Source organism: Protopterus annectens, chromosome 4.part0, assembly GCF_019279795.1.
Source record: "Protopterus annectens isolate FY-2018-M chromosome 4.part0, PAN1.0, whole genome shotgun sequence".
Taxonomy (NCBI): Eukaryota; Metazoa; Chordata; order Ceratodontiformes; family Protopteridae; genus Protopterus; species Protopterus annectens.
The window spans coordinates 830,797,875-830,815,670 of NC_056733.1; the positions used below are offsets into that span (position 1 = coordinate 830,797,875).

The 17,796-nt window shown below is 42.6% G+C and overlaps 1 protein-coding gene across 1 annotated transcript in view; it reads right to left on the reverse strand.

Annotated features, from left to right (window-relative positions):
• The window catches only part of LOC122800348 (protein HIRA), a 1,504,941-nt gene that overhangs the window by 1,239,804 nt on the left and 247,341 nt on the right, over nt 1–17,796 (reverse strand). Inside the window, exon 6 of the mRNA XM_044069797.1 lies at nt 2,555–2,956. Coding sequence (XP_043925732.1) covers nt 2,555–2,956 — 402 coding nt within the window. The remainder of the gene's footprint in view (nt 1–2,554; nt 2,957–17,796) is intronic.

The following is a 17,796-nucleotide window of genomic DNA, read 5'->3' on the forward strand; positions in this document are numbered from 1 at the left end:
ACAATCCTGGTCATCAGAGGAAACAGAAATTTCAGAATCCTGATCAGAAGTAACATAAGCAAATTCAGTCCTAGGTCTCTTAGAGGGGGAAGGTTGGCTTCCCCTGATTAAAGTAATAATGTCTTCAGCCATTCTTATCACTTTTAGGCATAGAGGCCTGACCATGCGGTCTGGGCATTGGTTTTCTAGGCATGGTTCAGATTTTAGGCCTTGAAGAAGAAGATGGCATTAGTTTAATGTGCAAGTCAGTAGGCCTGAATACACCCTCAGAAGCCGGTGCCTGCACAGCTGCTCCGGACCCATCCAAAGTAGAGACATCCACAGGTTCACAGTTGAAGCATCTCACAGCATACTGGACTCCGAATGGGTCTCAGTAGAAGCCTGCGAATCTGAAGTAGTGGGTATCAGAGGCTGCGAAAGCGCCTCACTGGGTACCGGTGAACTGGTGACTAGCTTAGAAGTGTCATTGGCAGCTTTGGACCTAGGCAGCCTGTCTCTGTCTTTATCTTTGCATTTTTTCAGAACGTCGATAGTCAGATGGCTTAGTGAAGACATATCTGGATAATTGAACAGAGTACCAAAATAATTAGATGCGTAAATATACAGACAATGAATACTTTGTTGTTTAAATAAGGCACAAAACTGACAGCGAGGTACATCGTGGTCTGGGCCAAGGCAATGAATACAGCATGAATGAAAATCTTTATGAGGTATTTGCTTTCCACAAGACATACAATTATTGACTTTTACTGACATCGGTTTAGAGCAAGAAAAATTTCCCCAACAGGGTACTTAGCTTTTAGTTGAAGACTTCAGTTCTGAAACTCGAAAATTTCAGGAGTTGGCCGACCAGCACTTGCGAACTGCTTCTGCTTCGGGCACCACATGGAAAGAAAGACTGATGTAATGGTGTCTACTGCATGCTTTATACCCCTGACTACCTGACGTCACGGAAGATGAGACAGCAACCGATGCAGGACCCAAGACTTTGATAATCAGGCAGACTGAGGGCTACTGCAAGCAGATAACCCACATGTGACGATTGCAACAGTGAAACAGGAAGAACATTTTGCTGGTATCCACTTCCCTGTCATAAGATTTGGGTTTAGCCAACACACCGAAAAAGAAAGTTTCTACTGAACCACTATGTACTTGAATAAAATGTGTGGATACCGGATTTTCCATCCTGTTCCTTCTTATATCACTCAGATGTTCCATGATTCTTTTCTTGACGGCTCTTTTAGTCTGTCCAATATACCATTTTATCTGCGGGCACCCACAGCCTATGATATAGACACAGTTCCACTATATTCACAAGTATATGCTTCAATGGCTTTGTAGACCTTGCCATTAATGTTAACCCAATCCAAGAAAGACTGATGTAATGGTGTCGGTTGCATGTTTTATACCCCTGACGTCATGGAAGAGGGGACAGCAACCGACGCAGGACCCAAGACTTTGTTAATCAGGCCGACTGAGGGCAACCTGCCAGCAGATTACCCAAATGTAATGACTGCAACAGTGAAACACGATGAACATCTTCCCCTAATGTTTTGTACTTTGTAAGGTTTGCCATATGATAAAAGCTCTTTTAAATTGCTTGATCTCCCATAGGAAAACGCTATCCTTTCTCGGAAAATGTCCCCATATCTTTCATCATTCAAAATTATTTGCCAATATGTACACACTAACTCCTTTAGTTTATCTGAAAAGGGAGAATATTTAGTGACAAAGAAAAGAGGATTTTGCCCATCCATCTCATTACTCGGATTAACCTGATACCATCTAGTGTATTCCCCTCTCTCCCTAGTGCTCCATGGTAGGCCTAGCTTTCTCCTGGCCTTACTTTCCGCGGCCATTAAGACATCCTCCTGATAGACTCTTACATATAATCTGTTTTTTTACTCTTCTGAACTCATTCAACAGTTCGTCTTTATCTGATGTATTATTGGATATCCTTAAAAACTCTCCATATGGCAAAGACGCCAAAAGATGGGGGGGTGCATACTATCTGCTGTCAAAAAATTGTTCACAGCCGTTTTCTTGATGTATGGTCTGTGAGCCACCCTAAAATTGTCATCCACAAAGACCTCCAAGTCCAAATAATGTAGTACTTCTTTACTTGCCTTGTATGTAAATTCTAAGCCAAACTGATTATCCTGCAACATGTTAATGAAGTTTTCAAACTCTTCCATGTCTCCGCAACAAATAAATATGAGATCATCAATGTATCTCTTAAATAATACCACCTTGTTCTTATAAAACGTCATATTATACAATTGAGTTTTCTCAAAATAATCCATAAATAATACTGCGTATACAGGAGCATAAGCAGCTCTCATTGCAGTTCCTTCCAACTACAAGTAATAATTTCCATCAAACGCAAAACAATTATGCGTTAATGAAAACTGAAGGAGACGGATCAAAAAATCTATTCTCGGACCCTCACCTAACACATTGCTAACGGCTCTCAAACCCCATTCATGTTTTATACTCGTACATAGGGATTTCACATCTACCGTGGCCCACTATAACTCTTCAGACCACTCCTTACCCTTCAACAACTCTGCCAACATCTTTACATTTTTAATGTGAGAATTCACCTTATTCAGATTATTCTTTAAATGAAAATCTAAAAATATCCCTACACTGTCAAGGAAAGCTCCTTTCCCCGAAACTACTGACCCCTTTGGTGGTTTCTGAATGTCTTTATGTATCTTAGGAATAGTTTTAAACATGGCATCCCTGGGACGTTTTATGTGAAGCTTATTAACATCAGAAGCACTTAAGAAACCCAGTCTTTCTGCTCTTTCCAGAATTTCCAATAATTCCCCATTATATTCTGAAAGTGGGTTCCCCAAAAGTCTCCTATAAACAGCATTATCATTCAATAAAGCATACGCCATATCTTTGTATTGAGCCTCACTCATAATTACCCAATTGCAGCCCTTGTCAGCTTTTAAAAACACATATTCCCTTCTACAACCTCTTAGTCAATGAAGTGTTTCCCATTGTACTTTAGTTAAATTAAAAGACTTGAATTTCCTTTTAAATGCATTACATTCTTTTTCTACATGTCTGCTTAACACATTCTCGAACATTAAAACATTATTAGACATCTTAGGTGGCATAATAGTGCTGTTATAAGGTACAGGCGGCATTGTCATCTTACCATAACCAGTGAAATAACCCGGAATTGCCTCCATCTTGTTGGTTCCCCCCTTCCATGGTTTCATCATACAAGTCGGTCTCATCATACTCATATATGGACAGATTTAATAAAAGGCTGTCAGTACTACCAAAAGAATCATTTACATCAAGTGCCCTTCCCGATGTGTTGACATTGACATCCAATACATTGCTATCACCTCTTGCCCCCTGCCTTCATATATTTTCAAAAAATATTTTTAAATTCAAATTACAGCAGAATCTGCTTATTTCAAAAATCACATCAGCTAGGCTAGGGCAATGTGTAGGAAAGTACAGTTGTGTACACTTACCATAAATGTAGATGTTCAAGTGTATTCACTGTTGCGGTCATTACATTTGGGTAATCTGCTGGCAGGTTACCCTCAGTTGGCCTTATTAACAAAGTCTTGGGTCCTGCGTCGGTTGTTGTCCCTTCTTCCATGACGTCAGGTCGTCAGGGATATAAAACATGCAGCAGATGCCATTACATCAGTTTTTCTTGCCCCAGATGTCAGGTGTCCCCCAAATGGGGAGCAAAATATATATAATTTTAAACACAAAAATATATACCTCCAAACAAAAGCAAATACACCAAAAAGGTTTTTAAGTGTAGAAAAATAAAGGAGAGGCATAGTAAGAGAAAAAAACAGGGGGCTGGAGGGAGGGTAACCAGGACTGCAACAGTGAATACACTCGAACATCTACATTTATGGTAAGTGTACACAAAGTACAGTTTTGTACCTACCATAAATGTAGATGTTCGAGTGTTCACACTGCTGAAGTCATCACACTTGGGTTATCCTGCTGTCAGGCAGTCCCGCAGTCGGCCAGAGTTCCAAAGTCTTGGTCCGGCATCGGTTGCTGTCGCTTCTTCCCTGACGTCAGTGCGCCAGGGATATATAAGAGGCATCCAACGCCATTTTCTTCAGTTTTTCTTGTCCCAGATGTCAGATGCCCCCAAGTAGGTAGGCAATACATATTGCTAATAAAACATGTAAAAGGAATAAAAGGAATACCTTCAGTTACAAACAAATACACCACAAAGGTTGTACAGGATAGAAAAGGTATAGAAAAGTTCAGCTAGGTCAGAGGGGATGGAGGGAGGGTAACCTGGACTGCAGCAGTGTGAACACTCGAACATTTACATTTATGGTAGGTACAAAACTGTACTATGTTCATCGTGTTACACTGCTGCAGTCATCAGACTTGGGTTGAATCCCAAAGCTAAGGATGGGTGGTGGAACTAAACAGGGCTTGGTGAGGCTAATAGGCCCTGCAGAACTGCAGTGGCAAAGCCAGCTCTGGTTTTAGAGTATAGAGGTAAGTGATAGTGCTTGGTGAAGGTGTGCACTGAACTCCAAGTTGCAGCCTCCAAAATATCCTTGGTTGGTACCCCTCTGAGGAAGGCTGTTGATGTTGCTGTAGCCCTGGTTTAATGGGGCCTAATGTTTCCAGGTACAGGTTTCCCATGGTGTGTGTAGCAGAAATGGATACAATGTCCTATGCATTTTGAAATGGTCTGTTTTGAGATAGCCTTTCCTTGTGATCCTGCAGCATAGGATACAAAGAGCTGGTCAGATTTTCTGATAGCCTTAGTTTTATCCAAGTAGTAACGTAATTGCCTGTGAATATCCAAAGAGTGTAGGAGCCTTTCCCCTTTGTTTTGGGAGTTTGGATAAAAGGTGGGCAAATGAATGGTTTGGTTTAGGGCCACACTGGATACCACCTTTGGCATAAAGGAAGGGTTAGTTCGTAAAGCGACTCTGTCTTGATGAAAAATGAAAGGCTCCACTGCCATTAGGGCCTGTAGCTCTGAGACTCTTCGTGCTGAAGTTATTGCTAGCAGCAGGGCAGTTTTCCATGACAGAAACTGTAGATCAGCTGTAAAAGCTGGTTCAAAGGGCAGTAGTGTAGGTTTTTCCAAAACAAAGTTGAGATCCCAAGTTGGTGTTGGTGCTCTCCGGGGCAGTCTTATGTTCTTAGCCCCTCTGAGGAACTCTCTTAGTAATGGATGTGAAAATATAGGAGGATCCGTGTTGTATTGAGCTGAAATAGCTGAGGCGTGGATCTTAATAGATGAAAAGGAAAGTCCTTTCTGCAACATCTCAGTTAAATATTGAAGAATCTGATGAATATTTGGGACAAGGGGATTTTGGCCTTTAGCCTGGTTCCAGGCGCAGAATCTTTTCCATTTGTCTGAATAGGCTTTCCTGGTGCTGGGCCTCCTGGCCTCCAGAATGACATCCATCACAGCTTTAGAGAGAAGAGTTGACTGGTTGTTTAGGTAATTTGCCATGCAGCCAGATTTAAAGTCTTGAGCTGGCTGTGTAGAATCTGATTGTTTTGCTGAGTGAGCAGGTGAGGAATTGGAGGCAAAATCCATGGTGGGCCTTGAGCCATGTTCCTTAGTATTAGATACCAGTGTTGGCGTGGCCAGTCTGGAGCAATGAGTATCATTTGTGGCCTCTCTAATCTGGCTTTCAGCAGCACCTTTACTAGAAGAGGCAGTGGAGGAAAGGCATACACTATCAATGTTTTCCAACTGAATGAGAGGGCGTCCACTTTCCAAGCTAGTGTGTGGTATGTCCTTGTGCAGAATTTCAGTAGTTGGTAGTTTTGGGGGGAAGCAAACAGATCTATGACTGGGCTCCCCCATTTCTGAGTTATCATTGCGAATACTTGTGGATCTAGTTTCCACTCATGAGGATCTATGATGTTTCTGCTTAGATCGTCTGCCAATGTGTTTTTCTTTCTGGCAGGAATTGTGCTTGTAGTTGAACTTGGTAGGTCAGTGCTGTGTTCCACAAGGTCATTGCTTGCCTGCATAGGGGGTAGGAATGTGTGCCCCCTTGCTTGTTTATGTACCACATCACTGTGGTGTTGTCCATCTTTATTAAGAGTTGTCCTGGATGTAGGAGGTCCTTGAAAGCTGTTAGGGCATTTTGTACAGCTAGCATCTCTTTTTGATTGATATGTAGATGCCTTTGATCTGCAGACCATTTGCCCTGAATACACTGTCCTGCCATGTGTGCTCCCCAGGCATAATCCGATGCATCTGTTGTGATAGTTTGCCTGGCTGTGGGTAAGGTGAAAGGCTGACCCTTGTTGAGGTGACATGCCGGAGTCCACCATAGAAACTCCTGTTGAAGGCAAGGAATGAGTGGAATTATTGTTTCCAAGCTGTGGCTGTGTTGAGTCCATATGCTTTTCAGGTACCATTGTAATTTCCTGATATGCAGTTTTGCATATGGTATTAGTAGTATACAAGATGCCATGAATCCAAAGGCCTGCAGAATTTTTCTTGAAGGGAGTTGGGTCTTTGTTGCCATCATTTTGAAGTATTGAGTCAGTTGTCCTTGCTTGTCTGGCGTGAGATAAGCCATCTGGGCCATTGTATTTAAGCTGGCACCCAGGAATATTGTGTCTTGTGAGGGCACTAGTTTTGACTTCTTTTCGTTTACTGTGTACCCTAGGCAACTTAATAGATTTTTGACAAACGCCAGATGCTTTAAAAAAATGTCCTTGCTTTCTGCTTGAATAAGGTAGTCATCCAGGTATGGATATATTTGAATTCCTCTTTGTCTGCAGTATGCAATTACTGGTGCCAGGCATTTTGTGAAGACCCTGGGCGCAGTAGATAAGCCAAAGGGCAGTGCAGAGAATTGGTAATGGGTTGAACCTGCTATAAATCGGAGGTATCTTCTGCAATTTTGTCGATTGGGACATGCAGGTATGCCTCCTTGAGGTCCAACATTACTAGCCAAGCCTTCTTGCCCAGCATGGGAAGAAGTTGCTGTAGTGTTAGCATCTTGAATTTGGGTACTTCCAGATATGTGTTTAGAATTGAGAGGTCCAGAATGGGTCTCCAGGTGTTGTCCTTTCGGGGCACTAGAGAGAGTCTTGAGTAAAATCCTTGTCCTTGCTCCTGTGTAGGAACCTGTTGAATGGTTCTCATGTCCATGAGAGCTGAAATTTGTTTTTGAGCCTCTGCCCATTGTTTTGGTGGCAGGTTTGGCATTCCTTTTATCCTTGGTAAAGTGTGAAAGTGGAATCTGTATCCTTGAGATACAATATTTAGAACCTATTTGTCTTTTGTGATGATGTGCCAGTTGTCTGCAAAAAGTGCTAGTTTTCTTACCAAGGGAGCTGCCAAGAGGGATTTGCTTGGCAGTCTGAGGGGTAAGTCATTGTGTTTGTCTTCTGATAGTTTGAGACCTGTCTTCTCCTCCTTTTTGGGTTGTGGCACCCCATTGGCGAGGCTGGTAAGAGCCTTCTGACTGACCTCTGCCCCTTGGGCATCTGTATTTGCCCCTCTGTGGTCTGGCAGAAGCTGGAAAGGACCAGTTTTTGGTTGGCCAATTTCTGCTGAAATGAGGGGGTTGAACCTGTAAAAAATCATTGACCGTCTGCATAGATTTTGCCTTATCCTCCATTTTCTTTAAAACCTCTTCTGCTTTTACACCAAATAAAACATCCTGCTGTAAAGGTGCATCCAATAACTTTGCTTTAATATGATCAGGTAAAGTTTGTTCTTTTAACCAAGCATGCCAACCTATGACAGTCCCTATCACTGCTGCTCTACAAGAAGCTTCCAATTAATCAAATCCACATTGCAAAGTATGTTTTCCCACTTGTTTAGCTGCATGCAACAAATCTTGTATTTCCTTGTAATCAGGCTGTTCTGTATGTGTGATCATTTTTTGTTTTAATTGAGACATCAAATATTGTTGATATTTCAGCATGTGAAACTGGCAATTTAAGGCCCTCATAGCTTGAGTAGCTGAGGTATATACTTTCTTTCCTGTGCTGGGGTAGTAAAAGGAACACTCGGAGCCTTTTCTTAGAATCAGAGTAATCCTGGCCTTCCCAGTGGAAATGTTCCCTCACGGTATGTAAAGTTTCCCCCAAAAAAGTAGTCTTCTGGGGGAGATGCTGAAGGGATAGACTCTTCAGCATCAGAGTCTTCATAAGGGGCAAAAGAATATTCCTGTTCCTCAGAAGAATCTGAGGAAACTGAAACCTGGTCAGAGGAAGTGTAGTCCTCCTCCTGTCTTGGCCTTTTATCAGGAGGGGGATGGGAACCTCTGATTAGGGTAATTAAATCTTCAGCCATCGTAAGCATCTGTTTCTTAGGCATAGGGCCTTGTACTGGAGACTGCTATGCAGTCTTCTTTGTTTTTAAAGGGGTTTTCAGCTTTGCATAGGATTTAATAGTGAGTGTAGTCGGTCTGAAGACACCTTTTGCAACTAAAGGAGTTTCAACTGCTCCGGAATCTCCTTCAGCCATGGAGTTGGAAGGGCCTAAAAGTAAAGGTTGTGGAGGCCTACCAATCTCCGCTTGGGAATCGGATGATGCCTGGGGTTCTAAATCAGCGGTCGTCAGGGGCTGCGTAGGCGCCTCACTGAAAACCGGAGAACCGGCAACTGGCCTAGCAGAGGCCTCGGAGTCTGGTTTGGGTCTCGGCTGCCTGTCCTTATCTTTGCATTTTTTATGCATTCCAGTAGTCGGTTGCTCCGACGGCACGGTATAATTAAATTTCCTACCAAAATAAATGTCGGGCGAAATCAAACTGACGTTTAATAGTTCGTTTGTTAAACCTAGCACAAAACTGACAACCTGTGACGTCGTGGTCTGGGCCTAGGCAAGGAATACAATAAGAATGAAAGTCCTTATGAGGTATTCGCTTCCAAGAAGAAATGCAATTGTTAACTTTTTCTGACATCGGACTGAGGCAAGAAAAGGTTCCCCAACGGGGTACTTGGCTTTATTGAAGACTTCGGTCTGAAATTCGATTTGAAAATCTCAGGAGTCGGTCGACCGGCACTTGCGTACTGCTTCTGCTTCGGGCACCGCTCAACAAGAAAGACTGGAGAAAATGGCGTTGGATGCCTCTTATATACCCCTGATGCACTGACGTCAGGGAAGAAGCAACAGCAACCGACGCTGGACCAAAACTTTGGAACTCTGGCCGACTGCGGGACAGCCTGACGGCAGGATAACCCAAGTGTGATGACTGCAGCAGTGTAACACGATGAACATCTGTACTATGTTCTTCATGTTTCACTGTTGCAGTCATTACATTTGGGTAGATTCCCAAAGCTAAGGTTGGGAGGATGGATTTATACAGAATTAGGACTGGCTATAAAGCCCTGCAAAACAGCAGTGGCAAAGCCAGCTCTGGATTTAGAGAAAATTGGTAATTGACAGTGCTTGGTGAAAGTATGAACTGAACTCCAGGTAGCAGCTTCTAGAATATCCCTGCTAATAACACCTCTGAGAAAGGCTGCAGAAGTAGATGCAGCTCTGGTGGAATGGGATCTGATCCCCTAGAGGATAGGTTTTCTATAGGCTTATAGCAGAAATGAATGCAATAGCTTATCCATTTGGAAACTGTTTGCTTTGAAATAGCCTTTCCCGCTGCCCCTGTAGCAAATGCTGCCAGCAGCAGTTCAGATTTTCTTCGAGATTTAGTCTTGTCCAAGTAAAATCTAAGTTGTCTGTGTACATCCAATGAATGCAGACACTGCTCCCCTTTGTTCTGTGGATTGGGAAAGAAAGTTGGCAAATGAATGGACTGATTAAGAGCCACACTGGATACCACCTTGGGCATGAAGGATGGGTTGGTCCTGAGTGACACCCTGTCCGCATGAAAGATGATGAAAGGCTCCACTGCCATAAGGGTCTGTAATTCAGAAATCCTTCTCGCTGAAGTGATTGCTAAAAGGAAGGTTGTTTTCCAGGAAAGGAATTTAAGTCTGTAGTAGCAGCTGGCTCGAAAGGAGGTAGAGTGAGTTTTTCCAATACAAAGTAAAGGTCCCAGGCAGGGGTTGGAGCTCTTCTGTGTGGCCTTAAGTTTTTGGCCCCTCTGATATACTGATTAAACAGAGGATGAGAGAAAAGGGGGGGGGGATGTGTTGTAAAGAACTGAAATGGCTGAGGCATGGATTTTTATGGAAGAAAAATATAGGCCCTTGTAAAGCATCTCAGTTAAGTATTGTTGCAAAATCTGAGGTAAATTGGGCACTACTGTGGTCATCCCTTGAGACTGATTCCAGGCACAGAATCTTTCCCATTTGTCAGCATAAGATTTTCTGGTACTAGGTCTTCTCGCCTCCAAAATGACATCCATCACAGGTTTGCTGAGGGATGCTAAGGGAGAATTTAAGTGATTAGCCAAGCTGTAAGATTCAATGTTTGGAGCTGAGGGTGCAGAATTTGGTTGTTCTGCTGAGAAAGTAAGGAAGGTGTCTGAGGCAGGTGCCATGGAGAAAGTTGTGACAACTGCGTAGGAGTGGGTACCAGTGTTGGAGAGGCCAGTCTGGAGCAAGCAAAATCATCTTTGGTTTGCCCTGTTTGATTTTTTGTAGAACTTTGGAGAGCAAAGGCAGAGGGGGAAAGCATAGACAGCTGAAGGACAGAGCATCCACTTTCCAGGTTTTTTTGTGAGGAGTTCTTGGGCAAAATATGTCCAACTGGTAGTTCTGGGGTGAGCCAAAGAGATCTATGTCTGGGCTCCCCCATTTGCGTGTCAACATGTTGAAAATCTGTGATTCCAATTTCCATTCGTGTGGGTCCATGAGATTTCTGCTTAGATCGTCTGCCAAAATATTCAGCTTTCCTGGCAGCAATTGAGCTTGTAGTTGTACTTGATAGCTCAAGGCCGTGTTCCACAATGCCATGGCTTGTCTGCAGAGGGAGTAGGAATGTGGACCCCCTGCTTGTTTATGTACCACAAAACTGTGGTGTTGTCTGTCTTTACCATTAGTTGCCCTGGATGAAGGCAGTCTTTGAAGGCCGTAAGTGCTTTCTGTACAGCTAGCATTTCTTTGTGATTGATATGAAGGTGCATTTGATTCGAGCTCAATTTGCTCTGAATGCACTTCCCTGACAGATGAGCCCCCCATGCATAGTCTGATGCGTCTGTAGTTAGGGTTTGGGTGGCAGGGGGTGGTGTGAATGGCAGTCCCTTGTTTTGGTGGCAGGCCTCTGCCCACCAAAGGAACTCTAGATGCAGGCAAGGTATAATAGGAATCATTGTTTCCAGGCTGTGAAAATGACTTCATAAACTTAAGTACCACTGAAGTTACCTCATATGCAGTCTTGCATATGGAATTAGAAGAATGCAGGAGGCCATGAACCCCAAAGGCTTGCAGTATCTGTCTTGCTGATAGGGTTTTTGTGGCCACCTGTTTGAAGTAAGTCACCAACTGAATTTGCTTTTCTGGCATAAGGTAAGCCATCTGGGCAGTTGTATTCAAGCTTGCACCCAGGAATGTTATTTTTTGAGAGGGTACTAGTTGTGATTTCTTTTCGTTTATGGTGTACCCTAGACAAGTTAGAATCCTTTTTACAAACACCAAATGTTTTAGAAAAATGGCTTTGTTTTCTGCATGAACTAGACAATCGTCCAGGTATGGATATATCTGAATAATTCTTTGCCTGCAAAATGCAATTCCTGGAGCCAGGTGCTTTGTAAAGACCCTGGGCGCAGTAGATAAGCCAAGGGGCAGTGCAGAGAACTGATAATGCAAAAAGCCTGCTTTGAAGTGGAGGCACTGTCTGCAAGATTCCCTGATTGGGATATGCAGGTATGCCTCTTTTAGATCTAGAGTTGCCAACCAGGCGTCTTTGCCTAGCATAGGAAGTAACTGATGAAGAGTCAGCATCTTGAATTTTGGAATGTCCAGGAAAGTGTTTAGAGTAGACAAGTCCAGAATTGGACGTCATGATTTGTCTTTTCTGGGTACCGGGAAAAGTCTGGAATAGAAACCTTGTCCCTTTTCCCCTTCTGGTACCGGTTGAATAGCCCCCATGTTTAAGAGGGAAAGTACTTGTTTCTGAGCCTCTGCCACTGATTTGGGGGCAGGTCTTGCCATCCGCTTGGAGTTGGCAACATGTGGAAATGAAATCTGTATCCCTGGGACACTATATCTAAAACCCATTTGTCCTGGGTTATAAGTTGCCAGTTTTGTGCATGAAGTGCCAGTTTTCCCCCCAAAGGAGCGGCTAAAAGGTAAGTGCTTGGTAATTGTAAAGGAAAGTCATTGAGACTGTTTACCATAGGGAGGTGTCTTGTTGCTTCCAGATTTGGAAGAAGAGGCACCCCACTGCTTAGTTCTGAAAGTCCCTTGGGACTGAAACTTGGTGCTTCTGGCATGTCTGGGTCTGGCTTCAGTGGCTCTGGAAGGTACTGGAAAGGACCAGTTCTTAGTAGGCCAGTGCCTACTAAATCTTGGAGGTTGTACTTATAAGAAATCTTTCACAGTCTGCATAGATTTAGAACTTCTTCAGCCTTATTGCCAAACAGACGGCCCTGCTGCAAAGGAGCATCCAACAATTTTGCTTTAACATGATTAGGCAGAGATTGCTCCTTAAGCCAAGCATGCCTTCTAAGCACATACCCAGTAACAGCAGCCCTGCAGAAGGCCTCCAAAGAATCAAAACCACATTGCAAAGTATGTTTTCCAACTTGTTCAGCTGAATGCACTATATCCTGTAAATCTTTACTTTCCACACAGTCAGAAATCAACATCAGCTTCTGTTTAAGCAGTCCCATGATATGCTGCTGATATTTTAGCATATGGAATTGACAGTTGAAAGCCCTGATTGCCAAAATTGCAGAAGTATAAACCTTCTTACCCCATCTATCCAGCACTCTGGAATCTCTATCAGAAGGAGTAGGATTTTTAGCAATAGCAGCCTTAATGCCCTTGGGGCCTTGAGAAATGGTTTCAGGATCTGCAACAGGATTTTTGAAAAGGAATTTGTGGGAGTCAGGAACTCTGTAGTATCTATCTGGCTTACAAGGAGCTGGAGGCAGAGAATCAGGAGCCATACTAGATTCTGAAAACACATCATCAACTATGTCTAGTACAGGAGGTATAGCCAAAGGCCTATGTTGAGGAAGAAGGAGGAAATCCCTAATTCTCTTTTTGGATTCAGAGAAATCCTGACTTTCCCAGTGGAAATGTTCCCTTAAGGTATGTAAAGTTTCCCCAAAAGAAAAATCCTCAAGGGGAGAAGCAGAAGGAATGGAATCCTCCGCATCAGAGTCCTCATAAGTAGGTACAGACAAATCCTGTTCATTAGAAGAGTCAGAAGAAATAGAATCCTGTTCAGAAGAGTCATAGTCAGGTTCAGCCCTAGGCCCCTTTGAAGGTGGGGATTGGCTACCCCTGATTAGAGTAATTAAATCTTCAGCCGTTTTGATCTTTTGTTTGTTAGGCATAGGGGCCTGCACATGTGGCCTAGGCTTCGTTTTTTTTAGACATAGATCGAGATTTTGGCCTTAATACTGAAGATGGCATCGGTTTAATATACAAATCTGTAGGCCTGAATACACCTTCAAAAGCCGGTGCCTGCACAGCGGCTCTGGACCCATCCAAGGTAGAGACATCCGCGGGTTCCATAATTGAAGCATCTCGTGGCATACCGGACTCCAAATGGGTCTCAGTAGAGGCCTGCGAATCAGAAGTAGCGGGTATCAGGGGCTGCGAAAGCGCCTCATTGAGTACCGGCAAACTGGCGACTGGCTTAGGAGAAGCATCGCCGGCAGTTTTGGACCTCAACGGCCTGTCTCTGTCTTTTTCTTTTTAGGTATTCCTGCAGTCAGACTGCTAACCAACGTCATTTCTGGATAATTAAACTGTGATCCAAAATATTTAGAAGCAAAAATGTACCGACGAAGGATAGTGCGTTGATTAAATAAAGCACAGAACCGACAGCAAGGTACGTCGTGGTCAGGGCCTAGGCAAGGAATACAGTACAAGTGAAAATCCTTATGAGGTATTTGCTTCCCACAACTAATACAATTATTGACATTTACTGACATCGGTTTAGAGCAAGAAAAAGTTTCCCCAGTGGGGTACTTCATTTTTTAGTTAAAGACTTCGGTTCTGAAACTTGAAAATGAAAATTTCAGGAGTCGGCCGACCGGCACTTGCGAACTGCTTCTGCTTCCGGCACCGTGCGGCAAGAAAGACTGATTTAATGGCGTCGGCTGCATGTTTTACACCCCTGACGTCATGGAAGAAGGGACGGCAACCGACGCAGGACCCAAGACTTTGTTAATCAGGCCGACTGAGGGCAACCTGCCAGCAGATTACCCAAATGTAATGACTGCAACAGTGAAACACGAACGTCATACTTGCTACCTTTATCCCGGATGGATAAAGCATTGGAGTCCAAAAATTAGAACAGACAAATTTACCATTTTTAAATTGTCCACACATATATTAGTCCCAAAGTCCACTAAAATGTTCCTCTCACTGTCACTGACATGATTGATCTCCCAATTTTGTTCAATATCTCTTCCTTCGCCTTCTGTTGTTCTGTTGCTGCTGGAAACCCTCTTTCTGCATACTTTCCTCATCACTGGTATTCAGAAGCCATTTTCGGCCTCGACCCCCTTCCAAAATCTGAGTTCTCCTTCGCTGGACCAATGGCAGCTGGTTCCTTATTGAGCTCCTCAAAAGAGACACTCTTTTTCTGCTGTTGGATGCCAAATCCCTGGAAGATACCAAGGAATCATGAAACTCCTGGTTTCTGCTTCCAAGCGTTCTGTTTTGCCTGCCCCTGGGTTCTTTGCGCTGCCATGAGAAAATGGTGGTGTTGTTGTACTCTTTTACATCCGTTTGGAGCTTACCCTTCTTACGGGCCATAACTGCTTCTTCCACCTTCACCGTATTCTCTTTTACCTCCTTCAATTTGTTGTCAATAAACCACCACAGACACCTATCCAGCTAGATCCGTTTGCACCCTTAAAATCTCCGCTCTAAATCTTTCTTGCTGCCTCTGATTTTGCTTCACCAGAACTCTCAACCAAACCTTGGTGCACTTCAATGACGCCTCATTGCATTCGCTCAGATCTGCTTCGTCTTCTGCAAACTCATAGGCAGGTAATTTGCTTATTCTAAGGCCTCTGGGCGTGACATCCAGTTACAAATATTTTTCAGCTGCTTGATGTAACAACTTACTCTTTGAAGGCGTAAGTCGAGGTACCAAACACATCAGTAAAACTTTTCTATCCTGATGTTTTGTGTGTTTCGCGGTTTATTTGGAGGCACATGTGTGTTTTGAGTATTCTTAAAAACATGCCTGAGATAACCAGAATAGTTGGAGAGGCCCCCATGTTTTCATATCGTACCTGTCCGAATTTGAAACTAAGATTATGCTATAAGGACTTTAAAAATAATAAAAAGTTGAATATAAGTAGAAAATGGGGTACATTTCCTTGTTATAGTTGTGTATGCTGTGATGACATAAATACAAGTTGTGAATTTAAACATCGAACACTAAGAAGAAATATACTTTCAGGTGTTTTACAACCTGTAATACCGCTGCCATTGTGTACATGGCACACTGTAAGGTGTGTCAAGAATTCTACATAGGGAAATCCACAAGAAGGATGAAGGACAGAATTATTGAACACAAATGTGAAATATGTAGAGAGATAGCAGCTAATGCTTTGGGTAAGCATATGAGAGAGAAAGTAAGTACACATACATTTAACTTTAAAGTGATTGACATCAGACAGAAGAAAAAAAGGGGGGAGGGGTCTTAATGAGTTAGAAGTATGTGAATACTCATGGATCACACTTTAAGAAGCTGTTTGCTGCATTTTACCTCAACGTTTCCAGGTTTTGTTTTGTTTGTTTTTTTACTACATTTTGAGAAATATCCAGTATTATTTGTTTTGTTAATTATACAATTAAATATAAGCTTTCATATTTTGTAACTATCTCGATAAACATGCACTTGTAGTGGAATTTCTTGTTGTTACACGAAAGCTTAATCCTGGCTAACAAAAATGTTCTAACACTATATGCCTAGGCTATACAGTTTTCAGAATATGAACGTTTGTGAAAGTTTAGAAAAAATATAATTTGGAGCTGTGTGCACGGTAACGTATTACAGTATTTATGGAAAATACTATGAATGCACTGACTTATCACTGTAAAGAACACTTATAATAACAACACTGCTATTCGTACAGTTTTAACAGCTTTTATTGCTCACAAAATATTTATATTTGTTTATCATATGCCTTTTAAGTTTACTTTTCAGAAAATGTTCTGGAATGCAAGATTTGTGTAAGCTGCTACAGGTGTGATATCTTCCTTAACTAAAATTTGAGGGATGCTGTGATGTCCATTGGAAATGATGAGTCACTGTTCAATTTCATGTATCAGCAGTCTGCAAGGCTTCAGGAGCCATAACGACCTTCAACAGGGTCTCAGTAGTGGGCAACTGAGAGGTTAACCTGGTGTACAGTGGATTCTAGAACCTTACTGCATAGGTTGGAGTGTGATGCTTTGGACTGCAAATCCATTCTGGGCCTGTCTACTTTTTTCTTTGGCAGAAGAGAGACGTCTGAGGATGTGGTTTCAGCCATCTTGGACTGGGACAAGTATTTAAGACAATGACTCTCTAAACAGGTCTTGAGAAGGGCAAGTCTCGATCTAAGTGTTTTGGGAATAGAATGATTGACAGAATGAGCAAGATTTGTGATCGTGTTCCGGGCCTAAGCAAAAGAGACACTTGTATGGAATCTGCCTACCGCACTTGCACTTGGCCCTCCTAACTGACATCTAACAACTTTCAACAAAATAGTGTAAGTAAAGGGGAATGTTCCGCAATGGGGCACTTGTTTGGATAAATGATCAAATCAAAGGTACCAACATCCAAACTACGATCAGTCCAACGGATGCACGACCTGTGTTCTGCCTGGCAGCGAGACAGTCAAAAGATCTAAGCTTGTATTCCTCTTTATACACAAGCAACAAAAAGAAAGGCGAGCACTGTACGAATTCCACTTTAATAAAAAATGTTAAGCACTTTTCATTTAATGCAAAGACTAAACTTCTTCAGACGAAAAGCGCTTAACATTTTTTATTAAAGTGGAATTCGTACAGTGCTCGTCTTTCTTTTTGTTGCTTTCGCACTAGTCTGGTTTTTGATTTAACTGTTAGTTTCTCTTTATACACCACAGCATACCAGATAAGGGCATACATTGGATACATGACCTCAGGAAAATAAAGATTTGGTACCCCAACCGAATATCAGCAGTGACGACCCATATGTCAGGAATACTGCAACAGTGATTTCAGTCTGGACATCAATGCACGCAGTATAATGCCCAGGAGAAGGAGGAGCGAGGTTTAATGGAAGGAATAAATTGAGTAATTTCTGTAATATTGGACTGAATGACAGTTGTCATAAAGAAAGAAAACATACGCAATGGACAATGTATGTAAATGGAAAAAAGATATAGTTTTTCTTTTCTGTTAATGCATATGTGCTTATGTCTTAAGTGACAATTTAAAGAAGGTGTTTAAATAGCACTGGTCTCTGGTTAAAGTCCAAAGTTTTCCTGATTTTTTTTTTCACTTGTTCTGGTGCTGCGGTAGCGTTGTCACCTCACAGTAAGATGATGTCCTGTTCAATTCTCAGCTAAAGCGTCTTCTGTGTGGGAGACATGCGTGAGTGGGTGGACCTTCGTTGAAGGTTGTACGTCAGGGCTGGCAACTCGGTACGTAAAAATCTACCGCCAATCATTAGCGGACCGAGTTCCGCTGTGGCGACCCCTAACTGGGAAAAGCCAAAAG